At 41.4% G+C, this 24,170-nt stretch overlaps 1 protein-coding gene, 11 non-coding genes and 2 pseudogenes across 12 annotated transcripts; all 14 read left to right on the forward strand.

The window, feature by feature from the left end:
• The window catches only part of LOC120050278, a 2,158-nt pseudogene extending 421 nt beyond the window's left edge, over positions 1–1,737 (forward strand).
• Positions 366–455, forward strand: LOC120051594. Its single transcript, XR_005477305.1, has one exon. It is a non-coding gene; the product is annotated as a small nucleolar SNORD12/SNORD106 (small nucleolar RNA).
• On the forward strand, positions 1,376–1,467 carry LOC120051588. The gene has a single exon (XR_005477300.1). It is a non-coding gene; the product is annotated as a small nucleolar SNORD12/SNORD106 (small nucleolar RNA).
• A 257-nt stretch (positions 1,738–1,994) lies between the features above and the next one.
• On the forward strand, positions 1,995–2,086 carry LOC120051592. Its single transcript, XR_005477304.1, has one exon. It is a non-coding gene; the product is annotated as a small nucleolar SNORD12/SNORD106 (small nucleolar RNA).
• A 6,518-nt stretch (positions 2,087–8,604) lies between these two features.
• On the forward strand, positions 8,605–13,347 carry LOC120050908 (60S ribosomal protein L7-like). Its single transcript, XM_038997431.1, has 6 exons — positions 8,605–8,684; positions 9,211–9,310; positions 10,070–10,236; positions 10,623–10,760; positions 11,263–11,372; positions 13,216–13,347. Exons 1-6 carry the CDS (start codon positions 8,671–8,673, stop codon positions 13,293–13,295), a joined length of 609 nt encoding a protein of 202 aa, XP_038853359.1. The 5' UTR covers positions 8,605–8,670; the 3' UTR covers positions 13,296–13,347.
• LOC120051585 lies at positions 9,441–9,530 on the forward strand. Its single transcript, XR_005477297.1, has one exon. It is a non-coding gene; the product is annotated as a small nucleolar SNORD12/SNORD106 (small nucleolar RNA).
• Positions 10,438–10,529, forward strand: LOC120051589. Its single transcript, XR_005477301.1, has one exon. It is a non-coding gene; the product is annotated as a small nucleolar SNORD12/SNORD106 (small nucleolar RNA).
• LOC120051581 lies at positions 11,036–11,127 on the forward strand. Its single transcript, XR_005477293.1, has one exon. It is a non-coding gene; the product is annotated as a small nucleolar SNORD12/SNORD106 (small nucleolar RNA).
• LOC120051595 lies at positions 11,512–11,603 on the forward strand. The gene has a single exon (XR_005477306.1). It is a non-coding gene; the product is annotated as a small nucleolar SNORD12/SNORD106 (small nucleolar RNA).
• Positions 13,348–18,117: 4,770 nt separating the features above from the next.
• On the forward strand, positions 18,118–23,220 carry LOC120050280 (annotated as a pseudogene).
• LOC120051586 lies at positions 18,954–19,043 on the forward strand. The gene has a single exon (XR_005477298.1). It is a non-coding gene; the product is annotated as a small nucleolar SNORD12/SNORD106 (small nucleolar RNA).
• LOC120051590 lies at positions 19,951–20,042 on the forward strand. Its single transcript, XR_005477302.1, has one exon. It is a non-coding gene; the product is annotated as a small nucleolar SNORD12/SNORD106 (small nucleolar RNA).
• On the forward strand, positions 20,549–20,640 carry LOC120051582. Its single transcript, XR_005477294.1, has one exon. It is a non-coding gene; the product is annotated as a small nucleolar SNORD12/SNORD106 (small nucleolar RNA).
• LOC120051596 lies at positions 21,025–21,116 on the forward strand. Its single transcript, XR_005477307.1, has one exon. It is a non-coding gene; the product is annotated as a small nucleolar SNORD12/SNORD106 (small nucleolar RNA).
• Positions 23,221–24,170: the final 950 nt, after the last annotated feature.

Raw genomic sequence — 24,170 nt, forward strand, 5'->3', positions numbered from 1 at the left:
TAACACTAACAGTTTTCGCAACATGTTTGGTTCGTTAAGTTATTATTCCTCAGTCAGTCACTTCCATGTTAAACTATTTCCCCCATAATCTAAACAAATTGTTGCCTCTTGCAGAAAAAAAGTTCCGGCGGTCCCTGAGAGCCTTTTGAAAAGGCGGAAGGCCTTCGCCACCATGAAGACCATGCGCATCAAGAAGATGCTTGCCGAAAAAAAGTAAGTTTGAATTACCTAACTAGCAGGCTTCCATATTTAAGTTTACAATGCATATAATCTCTCCTTAAATGCAGTTAGTTCTACGCAGTACATCAACTGTCTGGTGGTGGTGGGGTAATAGCTACCCACTGTCATTCAAAATGTATAACTACAACGTGGTTAATGATGCTCAACTTTTTTCCCCATCTTATCGACTCTGGTGAAACCAGTCTGAAATAAGCCAATTTGTCTGAAACCACATAGAAATGTCCTAAATAACCATTGTCAGATTTAACATTGAACCTGCATTGTTGGTTAAGGGCTTACTCAACACTTTGCCTTGCAGCCATAAGAAGTTTAAGGGCTTGTTAATAAGCATTCCACTGTAAGGTCTACTACACCTGTTGTCTTTGACAAATACTATTTTGATTTGATCAGTATAAACATGGCATCCTCATGGCTGTTCACATGATGAATTAATTCCAGGTTTATAAATATGTATAAATTGATTGGTCCAACACCAAATATGGAAGATATAGAACCAAGAGTGGCACCGTCTAAACTAGCAAAAAGCAAATGAATGTTATTTTTTTATCAACACTGTCAGGTATTGTAGCGAATAGTGTATCATTTATAATGACACTACTAAAGTACGTTTTGACATTTCGTAGCACCCTATCGCCTGTTTCTCTACATTGTACAGTGGTGGGTGAATGCCCTACATCCTGCTGAAAAAGTAACTTTGGTCATACTGTGAAGTTAACAAGAGGTGTTACCTAGCTGTGATGTTCTGCTCTGACTCATAGTTGATGCCTTATATCCCCAGACTCGTAAGGTGACCAGGAAACTGATCTACAAGAGGGCTGAGAAGTACCACAAGGAGTACAGGGAGATGTACCGGCGTGAGATCCGCATGGGGCGGACAGCCCGCAAGGTTGGGAACTTCTACGTCCCAGCTGGCCTTCGTCATCAGGATCAGGGGGTATGTTTCTGTGGATTAGACTGCTAAATGCATATTTTATCCCTGTTATTTTTGTCAGATTTCCATGTCTGTCTCGTACACCATTACTCAGGTGATGGGTAAAACGTGGATCTATTTAAGTCGTTACCTGGACATTGATTTTATTTGTTACTTGGTATAGCTGGTGACCATGTCGTCTTCCTGTCCTTCAAACTTCTACACAATGTGGTTAATGATGCTCAACTTTTTTCCCCATCTTATCGACTCTGGTGAATCCAGTCTGAAAAATTAGCCAATTTGTCTGAAACCATATTGAATGTAAACTAAAAGCCGACTGAAATTAAGAGAAGTGGTGCTGTGCTGAACAATTCTAACACTGTACCTCTCTCCCCTGCCCCTCGCCCTCTCTTTCTGCCCCCCCTTTCAGTATCAACGGTGTCAGTCCCAAGGTGCGCAAGGTCCTCCAGCTCATGCGTCTGCGTCAGATCTTCAACGGAGTGTTCGTCAAACTGAACAAGGCTTCCATCAACATGCTGAGGATCGCCGAGCCCTGCATCGCTTGGGGGTAAGGCTGACATTACTGCCACAATGTATTCACTAGGAAGCCAACGGTCCAATGTAGGGAGGAACTAACCTGAATTGGCCAACAAGAAATGCTCGTTTTCGTAGCGGAGCTTTTCATGTTGCAAACAGGTTTGTACTAATGAATACACCCCTGCTTTGATGTGGACAGCCCGGTTGAATTTGACATTTATGGTTTTGTGTTTCTTTACTTGGCACTGATTTTAAGGTAGTGGTACAACTTAACTTCTGCTGCAGTGATTGTCTGGAATTTTTACACAATGTGGTTAATGATGCTCAACTTTTTTCCCCATCTTATCGACTCTGGTGAATCCAGTCTGAAAAATAAGCCAATTTGTCTGAAACCACACTGAGAAAAAGACTGCGATCTGAAATGGCAGAATAGGCCACTGCGTTTAGTGATTTGGGACATGGATATCCCATTACTGTACAATAACCTTTAGCTGTAAACTTCTCTACACCAGCAATAACATCTGCTATATACAGTGCATTTGGAAAGTATTCAGACCCCTTGACATTTTGTTAGTTTACAGCCTTATTATAAAATTGATTAAATAGTATTTCCCTCAGCAATCTACACACAATACCCCATAATAACAAAGCAAAAAACAGTTTTTGGAATTTTTGCATTTTTATAAAAACAAAAATGATTTCTATTTGCATAAGTATTCACACCCTTTACTCAGTACTTTGTTGAAGCACCTTTGGCAGTAATTACAGCCTTGAGTCTTCTTGGGTATGACGCTACAAGCTTGGCACATCTGTTTTTGGGGAGTTTCTCCCATTCTTCTCTGCAGATCCTCTCAAGATCTGTCAGGTTGGATGGGGAAAGTTGCTGCACAGCTATTTTCAGGTCTCCAGGGATGTTATTGGTTTCAAGTACAGGCTCTGGCTGGGCCACTCAAGGACATTCAGAGACTTGTCCCGAAGCCACTCCTGTGTTGTCTTGGCTGTGTGCTTCTGGTTGTTGTACTGTAGGAATGTAAACCTTCGACCCAGAGGTCCTGGGTGCTCTGGAGCAGGTTTTCATCAAGGATCTCTCTGTACTTTGCTCCGTTCATCTTTGCCTCGATCCTGACTAGTCTCCCAGTCCCTGCCGCTGATAGACTTCCCCACAGCATGATGACTTCCCCACCACCACGCTTTACCGTAGGGATGGTGCCAGGGTTCCTCCAGAAGGGACGCTTGACATTCAGGCTGAAGAGTTCACTCTTGGTTTCATCAGACCAGAGAATATAGTCTCATGGTCTGAGTTCTTTAGGTGCCTTTTGGCGAACTCCTAACAGACAGTCATGTGTCTTTTACTGGGGAGTGACTTCTGTCTGGCCACTCTACCATAAAGGCCTGATTCCTGGAGTGCTTCAGAGATGGTTGTCCTTCTGGAAGCTTCTCCCATCCCTACAGAGAAGCTATGTCAGTGACTGTCAGGTTCTTGCTCTTCTCTTTCACCAAGGCCCTTCTCCCCAGATTGCTCAGTTTGGTCGGACGGCCAGCCCTAGTTAGTCTGCAGTGCATTATTTTTCCCCCCAATTATAGCTGTGCTCTGAATCATTCAACACTCCTAGAATTGTTTCTATCTCAGATCTACGAACATATGATCTGACATGCACTGGGACCTTTTATAGACACGTGTGCCCTTCCAGAATTCTTAAACTGTTTTCGCTTTGTCATTAGGGGGCGTTGTGAGTAGATTGCTGAGGATTTCAAATTTTTTTGTTGACATATTTCAGAATACGGCTGTAAAGTAACAAATGTGGAATAAGTCGAGGGGTCTGAATACTTTCAGGAGACACTGAATGTGACCATTAATTGTATTAAATGGATAATCTCCTATATGGTGAATCCTTATGTCTTATCAATTAGATTTATTTTTATTTTTTATCCCTCGGCTCTTTGAATTAAACTGCAGATTGCCCTTTTAAACACATATGTACTCAGTCCTCACTGTCCTTGTCCCTCCAGGTAAATACAGTATCATCTGTGTGGAGGACCTGATCCAGTCGGGAAGAACTTCAAGCCTGCCAGCAACTTCCTGTATATAGTCACCTTACCCCTATACATATCTACCTCCATCACTCCAGTATCTCTGCACATTGTTAATACGGTACTGAAACTGACCCTGTATATAGTATGCTTACCTTCTCGTGTTCTTATTTTATATTTTTAATCTGTTATTGTTCTACCTTATGTTATTGTTATGTTAATTACCGCATTAAAAAATACTTCAGCTACCTTTTTTTTGGTCTACATTTTATCTTTATTTTTTAAGATGTTGTATTACAGTGAACTTTGAGGACCACTGTGAAAAATACAAAAGGACATACGTATTTTTTTTTTTTTTTTAAATAAACTTTAAAAAAAATAAAAACCATCGTATGTAAACAATGACCGTCACACTGAATCCAGTGTGACGGTCATTGTTTACATACGATGTCCATATTATGCCAGCTCCATGATGAGGAAAATAGTTATTCTGTTCCGTTATAGTGAACTTTGAGGGATTCTACCTCATTATTAACAGTAAAAAATGGATGGGGAACATTTTGTCACATGTCTGTCTAACCGATGTGAAATGGCTAGCTAGTTAGCGGTGGTGCGCGCTAATAGCATTTCAATCGGTGAAGTCACTTGCTCTGCAAGGGATGCGGCTTTTGTGGGGCGATGGGTAACGATGCCTTGTGGGTGACTGTGCGGAGGGTCCCTGGTTCGCGCCCGGGGCGAGGGGACGGACTAAAGTTAAATACTGTTACATCTGCATGAATTAATAAATGCATTAATTAAAATCCCTCAAAGTTCACTAATATAAATGGCCTCCTGAGTGTCGCGGTGGTCTAAGGCACTGCATCTCAGTGCTAGAGGTGTCACTGCAAACCCTGGTTTGATTCCAGGCTATATCACAGTGCTATAGGCGTCACTACAGACCCTGGTTAGATTCCATTGTAAATAAGAATTTGTTCGTAACCGTCTTAACTAGTTTATTTTTGGTTAAAAAGAAGTAAACAGTTTATTCCCCCCATGGTTGTAGTTTTGGATAAAAATGGGAATGTTATGCGTTACAATGTTAATGACAATGGATTAGTGATGTACTTGTGTCACACATCTCAATGTTTACCAGCCATTTTTAGTATTTTTTTTTTTTTTACACAGTCCCAGTCAAGTTTGGACACCTACTCATTCAAGGGTTTTCCTTAATTTTTTACAATTTTCTACATTGTAGAATAATAGTGAAGACAGCAAAACTATGAAATAACACATATGGAACTAAAAAGTGTTAAACCAATGCATTTCAATTAACAGGTGTGCCTTTGTTAAAGTTGATTTGTGGAATTTCTTTCCTTGCGTTTGAGCCAATCAGTTGTGTTGTGACAAGGTAGGGTTGATAAACAGAATAGAGCCGTATTTGGTGAAAGACCAAGTCCATATTATGGCAGGAACAGATCAAATAAGCAAAGAGAAATGACAGTCCATTACTTTAAGACATGAAGGTCAGTCAAAGACCCAGAGTTACCTCTGCTGCAGAGGATAAGTTCATTCGAGTTAACTGCACCTCAGATTGCAGCCCAAATAAATGCTTCACAGAATTCAACAGACACATCTCAGCATCAACTGTTCAGAGGAGACTGAGTGAATCAGGCCTTCATGGTTGAAATTGCTGCAAAGAAACCACTAGTAAAGGACACCAATAATAAGAGACTTGCTTGGACCAAGAAACACGCGCAAAGGACATTAGGACATGGTCCCGTGTGGCTCAGTTGGTAGAGCATGGCGCTTGCAACGCCAGGGTTGTGGGTTCAATTCCCATGGGGGGACCAGGGTTCAATTCCCACGGGGGGACCAGGATGAATATGTATGAACTTTCCAATTTGTAAGTCGCTCTGGATAAGAGCGTCTGCTAAATGACTTAAATGTAAATGTAAATTAGACTGGTGGAAATGTATCCTTTGGTCTGATGAGTCCAAATTAGAAATGTTTGCTTCCAACCGCCGTGTCTTTCTAAGACGCAGAATAGATGAACGGATGATCTCTGCATGTGTGGGTCCCACCGTGAAGCATGGAGGAGGAGGTGTGATGGTGTGGGGGTGCTTTGCTGGTGACACTGATTTATTTAGAATTCAAGGCACACTTAACCAGCATGGCTACCACAGCATTCTGCAGCAATGCGCCATCCCATCTGGTTTGGTCTTAGTGGGACTATCATTTGTTTTTCAACAGGACAATGACCCAAAACACACCTTCAGGTTGTGTAAGGGCTATTTGTCCAAGGAGAGTGGTGGAGTGCTGCATCAGGTGACCTTGCCTCCACAATCACCCAACTTCAACCCAGTTGAGATGGTTTGAGAGGAGTTGGACCACGGAGTGAAGGAAATGTAGACAAGTGCTCAGCGTATGTGGGAACTCCTTCAAGACTGTTGGAAAAGCATTCCTCATGAAGCTGGTTGAGAGAATGCCAATAGTGTGCAAAGCTGTCATCAAGGCAAAGGGTGGCTACTTTGAAGAATCTCAAATATAAAATATATTTTGATTTGTTTAACACTTTTTTGGTTACTACATGATTCCATATGTGTTATTTCATAGTTTTGATGTCTTAACTATTATTCTACAATGTAGAAAAGAAAAACTCTTGAATGAGTAGGTGTGTCCAAACTTTTGACTGGTACTGTATATCTGTAGCTTTTATATTGTTTTTGTAAACAGTTTAGTTTTTGATGTTTGTATCAAGACATTGGATATGTCTTGGCTAAACGTTCCGGCACTTTGGAGAGGTTAAATAAACACCTGGATATCCCCCGACACCACCACAATGTTTGAGAGACGTTGGTGTTGTAGAAATTTAGTTTTTATAGTGAAAAAATAACTTTTAGGTACATCCAGTGGGCAAAAACAGTGAAATGAACACATTCGGACACTTTGGAGAGGTTGAAAGGACACTTGAATGTACCCTGAATTCCCCATAACACCACCACAATGTTTGAGTGAGGTTGATATGGTAGAAATTGTGTTTTTATACTGAACAAATAGCATTTATGGATTGCAAATATGTAATAGCACTGGAATTATCTAATTTACAGACATATGCCACTTTGGAGAGGTTTAGAGACACTTGGAAACGTCCCGTGACCACACCTGACACCACTTACTAAAATATCTGCCCATTTCTAGTTGTTAGGTCTATCAATCCCTTTTTCTCTTTCTGAAATTGTTCACATGTTGTGGAAGCCATCTGATGTGTTTCCAGCTCTAGTCATCAATAATTCACTTATAGCTTGTCAATGAAAGATGACTTTCAAAATCAGATACATGTTTTATTTATTTGGTGTGTGCTTGATCTTGTGTATTTTTAACTACAGTATGTAACTCCTATCTTCTGATAATTTCCTCATAATCTCCCAGATGTATTCTTTCCAAATATACCAAGTTTTTGAATGTCAGAACCATGTAAATACACATGAATAGCAGTTACTTTTTTCCAGACACGGCTCCGCTGATAACCAGGTGTAACAGTGGTAAGGATTCACTCCATGGTGCTGAAAAGAAAGCTCCGCTGTTGGGACAGCTTTATGTCCCCGGATTTGTGTTAAAAGCTCTACAACAAAGCTTTCTTAGTGTCCAACAAGCTTTCTCTGCCCTTAACCTTGTTCTGAACACCTCCAAAACAAAGGTCATGTGGTTTGGTAAGAAGAATGCCCCTCTTCCCCACTGGTGTGATTCCTACCTCTGAGGGTTTAGAGCTTGAGGTAGTCACCTCATACAAGTACTTGGGAGTGTGGCTAGACCGTAGACTGTCTTTCTCTCAGCACATATCAAAGCTGCAGGCTAAGGTTAAATCTAGACTTGGTTTCCTCTATCGTAATCGCTCTTCTTTCACCCCAGCTGCCAAACTCACCCTGATTCAGATGACCATCCTACCCATGCTAGATTACAGAGACATCATTTAGATCGGCAGGTAAGGGTGCTCTCGAGTGGCTAGATGTTCTTTACCATTCGGTCATCACATTTGCCACCAATGCTCCTTATAGGACACATCACTGCACTCTGTACTCTTCTGTAAACTGGTCATCTCTGTAAATCTGTCGCAAGAACCACTGGTTGATGCTTATTTATTAAACCCTCTTAGGCCTCACTCCCCCCTATCTGAGATACCTACTGCAGCCCTCATCCTCCACATACAACACCCGTTCTGCCAGTCACACTCTGTTAAAGGTCCCCAAAGCACAAACATCCCTGGGACTGGAACGAGCTGCAACAAACACTCAAACTGGACAGTTTTATCTCAATCTCTTCATTCAAAGACTCGATCACTCTTACTGTAAGTTGTGGCTGCTTTGCGTGATGTATTGTGTGATGTATTGCTGTCTCTACCTTCTTGACCTTTGTGCTGTTTGTGCCCATTAATGTGTGTACCCTGTTTTGTGCTTCTACCATGTTGTGCTGCTGCTATGTTGTGTTTCTACCATGTTGTTGTCATGTTGTGTTGTTACCATGCTGTGTTGTCATGTGTTGCTGCCATGCTATGTTGTTGTCTTAGGTCTTTCTTTATGTAGTGTTGTGTTGTCTCGTGGTGATGTGTGTTTTTGTCCTATATTTTTATTTAATTTATTTGTATTTTTAATCCTAGTCACCACAGGAGGCCTTTTGCATTTTGGTAGGTCGTCATTGTAAATAATAATTAGTTCTTAACTAACTTGCCTAGTTAAAAAAAGGTTCAATAATAAATAAATAAAAATGTAGTTCCTAACAGTTCGTGTGCACCGTTTCTCATGTTGAGTTTGTCCCACCAAGATTTACATGCTAAAATCGCCACTGGAGGGCAGACACTGCGAGATTAGCGGCAAGAGGAAATTCTTCTCAGGCAGTTTAATAGACAGCGACTGGGGTCCTACAAGCTTTTAACTCGCGCATGCGCATGAGATAATTTCTCTTTCTCGGTGGACACAATGGCGGACGTAGAGTAAGTGATTTCTTCTCTGCCAGAATCTATGCCCATCTACTAATTTAACAAATAGCCAACGTTATTTGACATTTAGTTAGTTATCGCCAGCTAAAGAACATGTTTGTCGCGTCGGTAGTGTTGAGTGGCGTTTTTTACTCTACGATATTTTTGTTGATTTGGTTGACTCGGGCCTGGATGTGTTTAGAAACATTCCCGGCTTGCGAATCCATTTGCACATGTTTTAACCTATATGCGTGGCTCGTAGTTTTACTTGCATATTGTCAATGAGTTGTAAAGTATATTTTATGATTATTTCGCTGTTTGAGCCCCGCAATATCACAAAATAGACTTTGCGTCTGTCTTCGCCCGGCAAAACTAACAAGCCAGGTTAACTCACGTCGGGCTCACGTTTTGGAAATGGCTAGCTAGGTAACGCTAACAGTTTTCGCAACATGTTTGGTTCGTTAAGTTATTATTCCTCAGTCAGTGACTTCCATGTTAAACTATTTTCCCCATACTCTAAACAAAGTGTTGCCTCTTGCAGAAAAAAGGTTCCGGCGGTCCCTGAGAGCCTTTTGAAAAGGCGGAAGGCCTTCGCCACCATGAAGACCATGCGGATCAAGAAGATGCTTGCCGAAAAAAAAGTAAGTTTGAACTAACCCAAGTACTAACCTAACTAGCAGGCATAGAATCTCCTTAGATGCAGTTGATGTACTGTCTGGTTGTGTGTGTGGGGTTAATAGCTACCCACTGTCATTCAAACTGTATACCTACAATGTGGTTAATGATGCTCAACTTTTTTCCCCATCTTATCGACTATGGTGAAACCAATCTGAAATAAGCCAATTTGTCTGAAACCACATAGAAATGTCCTAAATAATCATTGTCAGATGGTAACATTGAAACTGTGTCGTTGAAGGGCTTGTTAGTAAGCATTCCACTGTAAGGTCTACTACACCTGTTGTATTTTGGTGCATGTGACAAATAAAATGTATTTGATCAGTTTAAACTATGTTCAGCCATAAAATGATGAATGAATTCCAGGTTTATACAAATATGTATAAATTCATTGATCCAACACTAAATTTGGAAGATATACAACCAAGAGTGGCACCGTCTAAACTAGCAAAAGTCAAAGCAAATTAACGTACTTATTTGATAAACACTGTCAAGTCCGAGGTTATAATATTGCAGTCTATCATTTATAATGACACAACTAAAGTACGTTTTGACATTTTGTAGCACCCTCTTGAATTGGCCTTTTTCTCTACATTGTACAGTGGTGGGTGAATGCCCCACATCCTGCTGAAAAACTAACTCTGGTCATACTGTGAAGTTAACAAGAGGTGTTACCTAGCTGTGATGTTCTGCTCTGACTCATAGTTGATGCCTTATATCCCCAGACTCGTAAGGTGACCAGGCACCTGATCTACAAGAGGGCTGAGAAGTACCACAAGGAGTACAGGGAGATGTACCGGCGTGAGATCCGCATGGGGCGGACAGCCCGCAAGGTTGGGAACTTCTACGTCCCAGCTGAGCCCAAGCTGGCCTTCGTCATCAGGATCAGGGGGTATGTTTCTGTGGATTAGACCGCTAAATGCATATTTTATCCCTGTTATTTTTGTCAGATTTCCATGTCTGTCTCGTACACCATTACTCAGGTGATGGGTAAAACATGGATCTATTTAAGTCGTTACCTGGACATTGATTTTATTTGTTACTTGGTATAGCTGGTGACCATGTCGTCTTCCTGTCCTTCAAACTTCTACACAATGTGGTTAATGATGCTCAACTTTTTTCCCCATCTTATCGACTCTGGTGAATCCAGTCTGAAAAATAAGCCAATTTGTCTGAAACCATATTGAATGTAAACTAAAAGCCGACTGAAATTAAGAGAAGTGATGCTGTGCTGAACAATTCTAACACTGTACCGCTCTCCCCTGCCCCCCCTTTCAGTATCAACGGTGTCAGTCCCAAGGTGCGCAAGGTCCTCCAGCTCATGCGTCTGCGTCAGATCTTCAACGGAGTGTTCGTCAAACTGAACAAGGCTTCCATCAACATGCTGAGGATCGCCGAGCCCTACATCGCTTGGGGGTAAGGCTGACATTACTACCACAATGTATTCACTAGGAAGCCAACGGTCCAATGTAGGGAGGAACTAACCTGAATTGGCCAACAAGAAATGCTCGTTTTCGTAGCGGAGCTTTTCATGTTGCAAACAGGTTTGTACTAATGAATACACCCCTGCTTTGATGTGGACAGCCCGGTTGAATTTGACATTTATGGTTTTGTGTTTCTTTACTTGGCACTGATTTAAGGTAGTGGTACAACTTAACTTCTGCTGCAGTGATTGTCTGGAATTTTTACACAATGTGGTTAATGATGCTCAACTTTTTTCCCCATCTTATCGACTCTGGTGAATCCAGTCTGAAAAATAAGCCAATTTGTCTGAAACCACATTGATAGTACTAATGGCGTGTCCAGTATGAAATGAACCAAATGTTGGGTGCAGCTGCAGTAGTTCTCACTGTTTCGTTGTGACTACGCTACCTGCATGCTGTTTCACAGATCTTATTTTCCTGCTCTTGTTTCCCAGGTACCCAAACCTGAAGTCTGTTCGCGAGCTGATCTACAAGCGTGGCCATGGCAGGATGACCAAGCAGCGCATCGCCCTCACAGACAACGCCTTGGTCGACAAGGCCCTGGGTACGCATTTACTTATACGGGACTGAGTCGCTTCAAGCGCCCATAATAGACAAGATGGGTTGCCTTTGGGGCCAATATGATCCCGAACATGATGGGACAAATCTGCACTGTAATGATTGTCCTGTCATTCAAATGTCACAACGTGGTTAATGATGCTCAACTTTTTTCCCCATCTTATCGACTCTGGTGAATCCAGTCTGAAAAATAAGCCAATTTGTCTGAAACCACACTGAGAAAAAGACTGCGATCTGAAATGGCAGAATAGGCCACTGCGTTTAGTGATTTGGGACATGGATATCCCATTACTGTACAATAACCTTTAGCTGTAAACTTCTCTACACCAGCAATAACATCTGCTATATACAGTGCATTTGGAAAGTATTCAGACCCCTTGACATTTTGTTAGTTTACAGCCTTATTATAAAATTGATTAAATAGTATTTCCCCTCAGCAATCTACACACAATACCCCATAATAACAAAGCAAAAAACAGTTTTTGGAATTTTTGCATTTTTATAAAAACAAAAATGATTTCTATTTGCATAAGTATTCACACCCTTTACTCAGTACTTTGTTGAAGCACCTTTGGCAGTAATTACAGCCTTGAGTCTTCTTGGGTATGACGCTACAAGCTTGGCACATCTGTTTTTGTGGAGTTTCTCCCATTCTTCTCTGCAGATCCTCTCAAGATCTGTCAGGTTGGATGGGGAAAGTTGCTGCACAGCTATTTTCAGGTCTCCAGGGATGTTATTGGTTTCAAGTACAGGCTCTGGCTGGGCCACTCAAGGACATTCAGAGACTTGTCCCGAAGCCACTCCTGTGTTGTCTTGGCTGTGTGCTTCTGGTTGTTGTACTGTAGGAATGTAAACCTTCGACCCAGAGGTCCTGGGTGCTCTGGAGCAGGTTTTCATCAAGGATCTCTCTGTACTTTGCTCCGTTCATCTTTGCCTCGATCCTGACTAGTCTCCCAGTCCCTGCCGCTGATAGACTTCCCCACAGCATGATGACTTCCCCACCACCACGCTTTACCGTAGGGATGGTGCCAGGGTTCCTCCAGAAGGGACGCTTGACATTCAGGCTGAAGAGTTCACTCTTGGTTTCATCAGACCAGAGAATATAGTCTCATGGTCTGAGTTCTTTAGGTGCCTTTTGGCGAACTCCTAACAGACAGTCATGTGTCTTTTACTGGGGAGTGACTTCTGTCTGGCCACTCTACCATAAAGGCCTGATTCCTGGAGTGCTTCAGAGATGGTTGTCCTTCTGGAAGCTTCTCCCATCCCTACAGAGAAGCTATGTCAGTGACTGTCAGGTTCTTGCTCTTCTCTTTCACCAAGGCCCTTCTCCCCAGATTGCTCAGTTTGGTCGGACGGCCAGCCCTAGTTAGTCTGCAGTGCATTATTTTTCCCCCCAATTATAGCTGTGCTCTGAATCATTCAACACTCCTAGAATTGTTTCTATCTCGGATCTACGAACATATGATCTGACATGCACTGGGACCTTTTATAGACACGTGTGCCCTTCCAGAATTCTTAAACTGTTTTCGCTTTGTCATTAGGGGGCGTTGTGAGTAGATTGCTGAGGATTTCAAATTTTTTTGTTGACATATTTCAGAATACGGCTGTAAAGTAACAAATGTGGAATAAGTCGAGGGGTCTGAATACTTTCAGGAGACACTGAATGTGACCATTAATTGTATTAAATGGATAATCTCCTATATGGTGAATCCTTATGTCTTATCAATTAGATTTATTTTTATTTTTTATCCCTCGGCTCTTTGAATTAAACTGCAGATTGCCCTTTTAAACACATATGTACTCAGTCCTCACTGTCCTTGTCCCTCCAGGTAAATACAGTATCATCTGTGTGGAGGACCTGATCCAGTCGGGAAGAACTTCAAGCCTGCCAGCAACTTCCTGTATATAGTCACCTTACCCCTATACATATCTACCTCCATCACTCCAGTATCTCTGCACATTGTTAATACGGTACTGAAACTGACCCTGTATATAGTATGCTTACCTTCTCGTGTTCTTATTTTATATTTTTAATCTGTGTTATTGTTCTACCTTATGTTATTGTTATGTTAATTACCGCATTAAAAAATACTTCAGCTACCTTTTTTTTGGTCTACATTTTATCTTTATTTTTTAAGATGTTGTATTACAGTGAACTTTGAGGACCACTGTGAAAAATACAAAAGGACATACGTATTTTTTTTTTTTTTAAATAAACTTTAAAAAAAATAAAAACCATCGTATGTAAACAATGACCGTCACACTGAATCCAGTGTGACGGTCATTGTTTACATACGATGTCCATATTATGCCAGCTCCATGATGAGGAAAATAGTTATTCTGTTCCGTTATAGTGAACTTTATTCTACCTCATTATTAACAGTAAAAAATGGATGGGGAACATTTTGTCACATGTCTGTCTAACCGATGTGAAATGGCTAGCTAGTTAGCGGTGGTGCGCGCTAATAGCATTTCAATCGGTGAAGTCACTTGCTCTGCAAGGGATGCGGCTTTTGTGGGGCGATGGGTAACGATGCCTTGTGGGTGACTGTGCGGAGGGTCCCTGGTTCGCGCCCGGGGCGAGGGGACGGACTAAAGTTAAATACTGTTACATCTGCATGAATTAATAAATGCATTAATTAAAATCCCTCAAAGTTCACTAATATAAATGGCCTCCTGAGTGTCGCGGTGGTCTAAGGCACTGCATCTCAGTGCTAGAGGTGTCACTGCAAACCCTGGTTTGATTCCAGGCTATATCACAGTGCTATAGGCGTCACTACAGACCCTGGTTAGATTCCATTGTAAATAAGAATTTGTTCGTAACCGTCTTAACTAGTTTATTTTTGGTTAAAAAGAAGTAAACAGTTTATTCCCCCCATGGTTGTAGTTTTGGATAAAAATGGGAATGTTATGCGTTACAATGTTAATGACAATGGATTAGTGATGTACTTGTGTCACACATCTCAATGTTTACCAGCCATTTTTAGTATTTTTTTTTTTTTTACACAGTCCCAGTCAAGTTTGGACACCTACTCATTCAAGGGTTTTCCTTAATTTTTTACAATTTTCTACATTGTAGAATAATAGTGAAGACAGCAAAACTATGAAATAACACATATGGAACTAAAAAGTGTTAAACCAATGCATTTCAATTAACAGGTGTGCCTTTGTTAAAGTTGATTTGTGGAATTTCTTTCCTTGCGTTTGAGCCAATCAGTTGTGTTGTGACAAGGTAGGGTTGATAAACAGAATAGAGCCGTATTTGGTGAAAGACCAAGTCCATATTATGGCAGGAACAGATCAAATAAGCAAAGAGAAATGACAGTCCATTACTTTAAGACATGAAGGTCAGTCAAAGACCCAGAGTTACCTCTGCTGCAGAGGATAAGTTCATTCGAGTTAACTGCACCTCAGATTGCAGCCCAAATAAATGCTTCACAGAATTCAACAGACACATCTCAGCATCAACTGTTCAGAGGAGACTGAGTGAATCAGGCCTTCATGGTCGAAATTGCTGCAAAGAAACCACTAGTAAAGGACACCAATAATAAGAGACTTGCTTGGACCAAGAAACACGCGCAAAGGACATTAGGACATGGTCCCGTGTGGCTCAGTTGGTAGAGCATGGCGCTTGCAACGCCAGGGTTGTGGGTTCAATTCCCATGGGGGGACCAGGGTTCAATTCCCACGGGGGGACCAGGATGAATATGTATGAACTTTCCAATTTGTAAGTCGCTCTGGATAAGAGCGTCTGCTAAATGACTTAAATGTAAATGTAAATTAGACTGGTGGAAATGTATCCTTTGGTCTGATGAGTCCAAATTAGAAATGTTTGCTTCCAACCGTCGTGTCTTTCTAAGACGCAGAATAGATGAACGGATGATCTCTGCATGTGTGGGTCCCACCGTGAAGCATGGAGGAGGAGGTGTGATGGTGTGGGGGTGCTTTGCTGGTGACACTGATTTATTTAGAATTCAAGGCACACTTAACCAGCATGGCTACCACAGCATTCTGCAGCAATGCGCCATCCCATCTGGTTTGGTCTTAGTGGGACTATCATTTGTTTTTCAACAGGACAATGACCCAAAACACACCTTCAGGTTGTGTAAGGGCTATTTGTCCAAGGAGAGTGGTGGAGTGCTGCATCAGGTGACCTTGCCTCCACAATCACCCAACTTCAACCCAGTTGAGATGGTTTGAGAGGAGTTGGACCACGGAGTGAAGGAAATGTAGACAAGTGCTCAGCGTATGTGGGAACTCCTTCAAGACTGTTGGAAAAGCATTCCTCATGAAGCTGGTTGAGAGAATGCCAATAGTGTGCAAAGCTGTCATCAAGGCAAAGGGTGGCTACTTTGAAGAATCTCAAATATAAAATATATTTTGATTTGTTTAACACTTTTTTGGTTACTACATGATTCCATATGTGTTATTTCATAGTTTTGATGTCTTAACTATTATTCTACAATGTAGAAAAGAAAAACTCTTGAATGAGTAGGTGTGTCCAAACTTTTGACTGGTACTGTATATCTGTAGCTTTTATATTGTTTTTGTAAACAGTTTAGTTTTTGATGTTTGTATCAAGACATTGGATATGTCTTGGCTAAACGTTCCGGCACTTTGGAGAGGTTAAATAAACACCTGGATATCCCCCGACACCACCACAATGTTTGAGAGACGTTGGTGTTGTAGAAATTTAGTTTTTATAGTGAAAAAATAACTTTTAGGTACATCCAGTGGGCAAAAACAGTGAAATGAACACATTCGGACACTTTGGAGAGGTTGAAAGGACACTTGAATGTACCCTGAATTCCCCATAACACCACCACAATGTTTGAGTGAGGTTGATATGGTAGAAATTGTGTTTTTATACTGAACAAATAGCATTTATGGATTGCAAATATGTAATAGCACTGGAATTATCTAATTTACAGACATATGCCACTTTGGAGAGGTTTAGAGACACTTGGAAACGTCCCGTGACCACACCTGACACCACTTACTAAAATATCTGCCCATTTCTAGTTGTTAGGTCTATCAATCCCTTTTTCTCTTTCTGAAATTGTTCACATGTTGTGGAAGCCATCTGATGTGTTTCCAGCTCTAGTCATCAATAATTCACTTATAGCTTGTCAATGAAAGATGACTTTCAAAATCAGATACATGTTTTATTTATTTGGTGTGTGCTTGATCTTGTGTATTTTTAACTACAGTATGTAACTCCTATCTTCTGATAATTTCCTCATAATCTCCCAGATGTATTCTTTCCAAATATACCAAGTTTTTGAATGTCAGAACCATGTAAATACACATGAATAGCAGTTACTTTTTTCCAGACACGGCTCCGCTGATAACCAGGTGTAACAGTGGTAAGGATTCACTCCATGGTGCTGAAAAGAAAGCTCCGCTGTTGGGACAGCTTTATGTCCCCGGATTTGTGTTAAAAGCTCTACAACAAAGCTTTCTTAGTGTCCAACAAGCTTTCTCTGCCCTTAACCTTGTTCTGAACACCTCCAAAACAAAGGTCATGTGGTTTGGTAAGAAGAATGCCCCTCTTCCCCACTGGTGTGATTCCTACCTCTGAGGGTTTAGAGCTTGAGGTAGTCACCTCATACAAGTACTTGGGAGTGTGGCTAGACCGTAGACTGTCTTTCTCTCAGCACATATCAAAGCTGCAGGCTAAGGTTAAATCTAGACTTGGTTTCCTCTATCGTAATCGCTCTTCTTTCACCCCAGCTGCCAAACTCACCCTGATTCAGATGACCATCCTACCCATGCTAGATTACAGAGACATCATTTAGATCGGCAGGTAAGGGTGCTCTCGAGTGGCTAGATGTTCTTTACCATTCGGTCATCACATTTGCCACCAATGCTCCTTATAGGACACATCACTGCACTCTGTACTCTTCTGTAAACTGGTCATCTCTGTAAATCCGTCGCAAGAACCACTGGTTGATGCTTATTTATTAAACCCTCTTAGGCCTCACTCCCCCCTATCTGAGATACCTACTGCAGCCCTCATCCTCCACATACAACACCCGTTCTGCCAGTCACACTCTGTTAAAGGTCCCCAAAGCACAAACATCCCTGGGACTGGAACGAGCTGCAACAAACACTCAAACTGGACAGTTTTATCTCAATCTCTTCATTCAAAGACTCGATCACTCTTACTGTAAGTTGTGGCTGCTTTGCGTGATGTATTGTGTGATGTATTGCTGTCTCTACCTTCTTGACCTTTGTGCTGTTTGTGCCCATTAATGTGTGTACCCTGTTTTGTGCTTCTACCATGTTGTGCTGCTGCTATGTTGTGTTTCTACCATGTTGTTGTCATGTTGTGTTGTTACCATGCTGTGTTGTCATGTGTTGCTGCCATGCTATGTTGTTGTCTTAGGTCTTTCTTTATGTAGTGTTGTGTTGTCTCGTGGTGATGTGTGTTTTTGTCCTATATTTTTATTTAATTTATTTGTATTTTTAATCCTAGTCACCACAGGAGGCCTTTTGCATTTTGGTAGGTCGTCATTGTAAATAATAATTAGTTCTTAACTAACTTGCCTAGTTAAAAAAAGGTTCAATAATAAATAAATAAAAATGTAGTTCCTAACAGTTCGTGTGCACCGTTTCTCATGTTGAGTTTGTCCCACCAAGATTTACATGCTAAAATCGCCACTGGAGGGCAGACACTGCGAGATTAGCGGCAAGAGGAAATTCTTCTCAGGCAGTTTAATAGACAGCGACTGGGGTCCTACAAGCTTTTAACTCGCGCATGCGCATGAGATAATTTCTCTTTCTCGGTGGACACAATGGCGGACGTAGAGTAAGTGATTTCTTCTCTGCCAGAATCTATGCCCATCTACTAATTTAACAAATAGCCAACGTTATTTGACATTTAGTTAGTTATCGCCAGCTAAAGAACATGTTTGTCGCGTCGGTAGTGTTGAGTGGCGTTTTTTACTCTACGATATTTTTGTTGATTTGGTTGACTCGGGCCTGGATGTGTTTAGAAACATTCCCGGCTTGCGAATCCATTTGCACATGTTTTAACCTATATGCGTGGCTCGTAGTTTTACTTGCATATTGTCAATGAGTTGTAAAGTATATTTTATGATTATTTCGCTGTTTGAGCCCCGCAATATCACAAAATAGACTTTGCGTCTGTCTTCGCCCGGCAAAACTAACAAGCCAGGTTAACTCACGTCGGGCTCACGTTTTGGAAATGGCTAGCTAGGTAACGCTAACAGTTTTCGCAACATGTTTGGTTCGTTAAGTTATTATTCCTCAGTCAGTGACTTCCATGTTAAACTATTTTCCCCATACTCTAAACAAAGTGTTGCCTCTTGCAGAAAAAAGGTTCCGGCGGTCCCTGAGAGCCTTTTGAAAAGGCGGAAGGCCTTCGCCACCATGAAGACCATGCGGATCAAGAAGATGCTTGCCGAAAAAAAAGTAAGTTTGAACTAACCCAAGTACTAACCTAACTAGCAGGCATAGAATCTCCTTAGATGCAGTTGATGTACTGTCTGGTTGTGTGTGTGGGGTTAATAGCTACCCACTGTCATTCAAACTGTATACCTACAATGTGGTTAATGATGCTCAACTTTTTTCCCCATCTTATCGACTATGGTGAAACCAATCTGAAATAAGCCAATTTGTCTGAAACCACATAGAAATGTCCTAAATAATCATTGTCAGATGGTAACATTGAAACTGTGTCGTTGAAGGGCTTGTTAGTAAGCATTCCACTGTAAGGTCTACTACACCTGTTGTATTTTGGTGCATGTGACAAATAAAATGTATTTGATCAGTTTAAACTATGTTCAGCCATAAAATGATGAATGAATTCCAGGTTTATACAAATATGTATAAATTCATTGATCCAACACTAAATTTGGAAGATATACAACCAAGAGTGGCACCGTCTAAACTAGCAAAAGTCAAAGCAAATTAACGTACTTATTTGATAAACACTGTCAAGTCCGAGGTTATAATATTGCAGTCTATCATTTATAATGACACAACTAAAGTACGTTTTGACATTTTGTAGCACCCTCTTGAATTGGCCTTTTTCTCTACATTGTACAGTGGTGGGTGAATGCCCCACATCCTGCTGAAAAACTAACTCTGGTCATACTGTGAAGTTAACAAGAGGTGTTACCTAGCTGTGATGTTCTGCTCTGACTCATAGTTGATGCCTTATATCCCCAGACTCGTAAGGTGACCAGGCACCTGATCTACAAGAGGGCTGAGAAGTACCACAAGGAGTACAGGGAGATGTACCGGCGTGAGATCCGCATGGGGCGGACAGCCCGCAAGGTTGGGAACTTCTACGTCCCAGCTGAGCCCAAGCTGGCCTTCGTCATCAGGATCAGGGGGTATGTTTCTGTGGATTAGACCGCTAAATGCATATTTTATCCCTGTTATTTTTGTCAGATTTCCATGTCTGTCTCGTACACCATTACTCAGGTGATGGGTAAAACATGGATCTATTTAAGTCGTTACCTGGACATTGATTTTATTTGTTACTTGGTATAGCTGGTGACCATGTCGTCTTCCTGTCCTTCAAACTTCTACACAATGTGGTTAATGATGCTCAACTTTTTTCCCCATCTTATCGACTCTGGTGAATCCAGTCTGAAAAATAAGCCAATTTGTCTGAAACCATATTGAATGTAAACTAAAAGCCGACTGAAATTAAGAGAAGTGATGCTGTGCTGAACAATTCTAACACTGTACCGCTCTCCCCTGCCCCCCCTTTCAGTATCAACGGTGTCAGTCCCAAGGTGCGCAAGGTCCTCCAGCTCATGCGTCTGCGTCAGATCTTCAACGGAGTGTTCGTCAAACTGAACAAGGCTTCCATCAACATGCTGAGGATCGCCGAGCCCTACATCGCTTGGGGGTAAGGCTGACATTACTACCACAATGTATTCACTAGGAAGCCAACGGTCCAATGTAGGGAGGAACTAACCTGAATTGGCCAACAAGAAATGCTCGTTTTCGTAGCGGAGCTTTTCATGTTGCAAACAGGTTTGTACTAATGAATACACCCCTGCTTTGATGTGGACAGCCCGGTTGAATTTGACATTTATGGTTTTGTGTTTCTTTACTTGGCACTGATTTAAGGTAGTGGTACAACTTAACTTCTGCTGCAGTGATTGTCTGGAATTTTTACACAATGTGGTTAATGATGCTCAACTTTTTTCCCCATCTTATCGACTCTGGTGAATCCAGTCTGAAAAATAAGCCAATTTGTCTGAAACCACATTGATAGTACTAATGGCGTGTCCAGTATGAAATGAACCAAATGTTGGGTGCAGCTGCAGTAGTTCTCACTGTTTCGTTGTGACTACGCTACCTGCATGCTGTTTCACAGATAGTATTTTCCTGCTCTTGTTTCCCAGGTACCCAAACCTGAAGTCTGTTCGCGAGCTGATCTACAAGCGTGGCCATGGCAGGATGACCAAGCAGCGCATCGCCCTCACAGACAACGCCTTGGTCGACAAGGCCCTGGGTACGCATTTACTTATACGGGACTGAGTCGCTTCAAGCGCCCATAATAGACAAGATGGGTTGCCTTTGGGGCCAATATGATCCCGAACATGATGGGACAAATCTGCACTGTAATGATTGTCCTGTCATTCAAATGTCACAACGTGGTTAATGATGCTCAACTTTTTTCCCCATCTTATCGACTCTGGTGAATCCAGTCTGAAAAATAAGCCAATTTGTCTGAAACCACACTGAGAAAAAGACTGCGATCTGAAATGGCAGAATAGGCCACTGCGTTTAGTGATTTGGGACATGGATATCCCATTACTGTACAATAACCTTTAGCTGTAAACTTCTCTACACCAGCAATAACATCTGCTATATACAGTGCATTTGGAAAGTATTCAGACCCCTTGACATTTTGTTAGTTTACAGCCTTATTATAAAATTGATTAAATAGTATTTCCCCTCAGCAATCTACACACAATACCCCATAATGACAAAGCAAAAAACAGTTTTTGGAATTTTTGCATTTTTATAAAAACAAAAATGATTTCTATTTGCATAAGTATTCACACCCTTTACTCAGTACTTTGTTGAAGCACCTTTGGCAGTAATTACAGCCTTGAGTCTTCTTGGGTATGACGCTACAAGCTTGGCACATCTGTTTTTGTGGAGTTTCTCCCATTCTTCTCTGCAGATCCTCTCAAGATCTGTCAGGTTGGATGGGGAAAGTTGCTGCACAGCTATTTTCAGGTCTCCAGGGATGTTATTGGTTTCAAGTACAGGCTCTGGCTGGGCCACTCAAGGACATTCAGAGACTTGTCCCGAAGCCACTCCTGTGTTGTCTTGGCTGTGTGCTTCTGGTTGTTGTACTGTAGGAATGTAAACCTTCGACCCAGAGGTCCTGGGTGCTCTGGAGCAGGTTTTCATCAAGGATCTCTCTGTACTTTGCTCCGTTCATCTTTGCCTCGATCCTGACTAGTCTCCCAGTCCCTGCCGCTGATAGACTTCCCCACAGCATGATGACTTCCCCACCACCACGCTTTACCGTAGGGATGGTGCCAGGGTTCCTCCAGAAGGGACGCTTGACATTCAGGCTGAAGAGTTCACTCTTGGTTTCATCAGACCAGAGAATATAGTCTCATGGTCTGAGTTCTTTAGGTGCCTTTTGGCGAACTCCTAACAGACAGTCATGTGTCTTTTACTGGGGAGTGACTTCTGTCTGGCCACTCTACCATAAAGGCCTGATTCCTGGAGTGCTTCAGAGATGGTTGTCCTTCTGGAAGCTTCTCCCATCCCTACAGAGAAGCTATGTCAGTGACTGTCAGGTTCTTGCTCTTCTCTTTCACCAAGGCCCTTCTCCCCAGATTGCTCAGTTTGGTCGGACGGCCAGCCCTAGTTAGTCTGCAGTGCATTATTTTTCCCCCCAATTATAGCTGTGCTCTGAATCATTCAACACTCCTAGAATTGTTTCTATCTCGGATCTACGAACATATGATCTGACATGCACTGGGACCTTTTATAGACACGTGTGCCCTTCCAGAATTCTTAAACTGTTTTCGCTTTGTCATTAGGGGGCGTTGTGAGTAGATTGCTGAGGATTTCAAATTTTTTTGTTGACATATTTCAGAATACGGCTGTAAAGTAACAAATGTGGAATAAGTCGAGGGGTCTGAATACTTTCAGGAGACACTGAATGTGACCATTAATTGTATTAAATGGATAATCTCCTATATGGTGAATCCTTATGTCTTATCAATTAGATTTATTTTTATTTTTTATCCCTCGGCTCTTTGAATTAAACTGCAGATTGCCCTTTTAAACACATATGTACTCAGTCCTCACTGTCCTTGTCCCTCCAGGTAAATACAGTATCATCTGTGTGGAGGACCTGATCCAGTCGGGAAGAACTTCAAGCCTGCCAGCAACTTCCTGTGTATAGTCACCTTACCCCTCTACATATCTACCTCCAACACTCCAGTATCCCTGCACATTGTAAATACGGTACTGAAACTGACCCTGTGTATAGTATGCTTACCTTCTCGTGTTCTTATTTTATATTTTTAATCTGTTATTGTTCTACCTTATGTTATTGTTATGTTAATTACCGCATTAAAAAATACTTCAGCTACCTTTTTTTTGGTCTACATTTTATCTTTATTTTTTAAGATGTTGTATTACAGTGAACTTTGAGGACCACTGTGAAAAATACAAAAGGACATACGTATTTTTTTTTTTTTTAAATAAACTTTAAAAAAAATAAAAACCATCGTATGTAAACAATGACCGTCACACTGAATCCAGTGTGACGGTCATTGTTTACATACGATGTCCATATTATGCCAGCTCCATGATGAGGAAAATAGTTATTCTGTTCCGTTATAGTGAACTTTATTCTACCTCATTATTAACAGTAAAAAATGGATGGGGAACATTTTGTCACATGTCTGTCTAACCGATGTGAAATGGCTAGCTAGTTAGCGGTGGTGCGCGCTAATAGCATTTCAATCGGTGAAGTCACTTGCTCTGCAAGGGATGCGGCTTTTGTGGGGCGATGGGTAACGATGCCTTGTGGGTGACTGTGCGGAGGGTCCCTGGTTCGCGCCCGGGGCGAGGGGACGGACTAAAGTTAAATACTGTTACATCTGCATGAATTAATAAATGCATTAATTAAAATCCCTCAAAGTTCACTAATATAAATGGCCTCCTGAGTGTCGCGGTGGTCTAAGGCACTGCATCTCAGTGCTAGAGGTGTCACTGCAAACCCTGGTTTGATTCCAGGCTATATCACAGTGCTATAGGCGTCACTACAGACCCTGGTTAGATTCCATTGTAAATAAGAATTTGTTCGTAACCGTCTTAACTAGTTTATTTTTGGTTAAAAAGAAGTAAACAGTTTATTCCCCCCATGGTTGTAGTTTTGGATAAAAATGGGAATGTTATGCGTTACAATGTTAATGACAATGGATTAGTGATGTACTTGTGTCACACATCTCAATGTTTACCAGCCATTTTTAGTATTTTTATTTTTTTTACACAGTCCCAGTCAAGTTTGGACACCTACTCATTCAAGGGTTTTCCTTAATTTTTTACAATTTTCTACATTGTAGAATAATAGTGAAGACAGCAAAACTATGAAATAACACATATGGAACTAAAAAGTGTTAAACCAATGCATTTCAATTAACAGGTGTGCCTTTGTTAAAGTTGATTTGTGGAATTTCTTTCCTTGCGTTTGAGCCAATCAGTTGTGTTGTGACAAGGTAGGGTTGATAAACAGAATAGAGCCGTATTTGGTGAAAGA

The sequence above is a fragment of the Salvelinus namaycush genome, chromosome 7 (assembly GCF_016432855.1).
Source record: "Salvelinus namaycush isolate Seneca chromosome 7, SaNama_1.0, whole genome shotgun sequence".
Taxonomy (NCBI): Eukaryota; Metazoa; Chordata; class Actinopteri; order Salmoniformes; family Salmonidae; genus Salvelinus; species Salvelinus namaycush.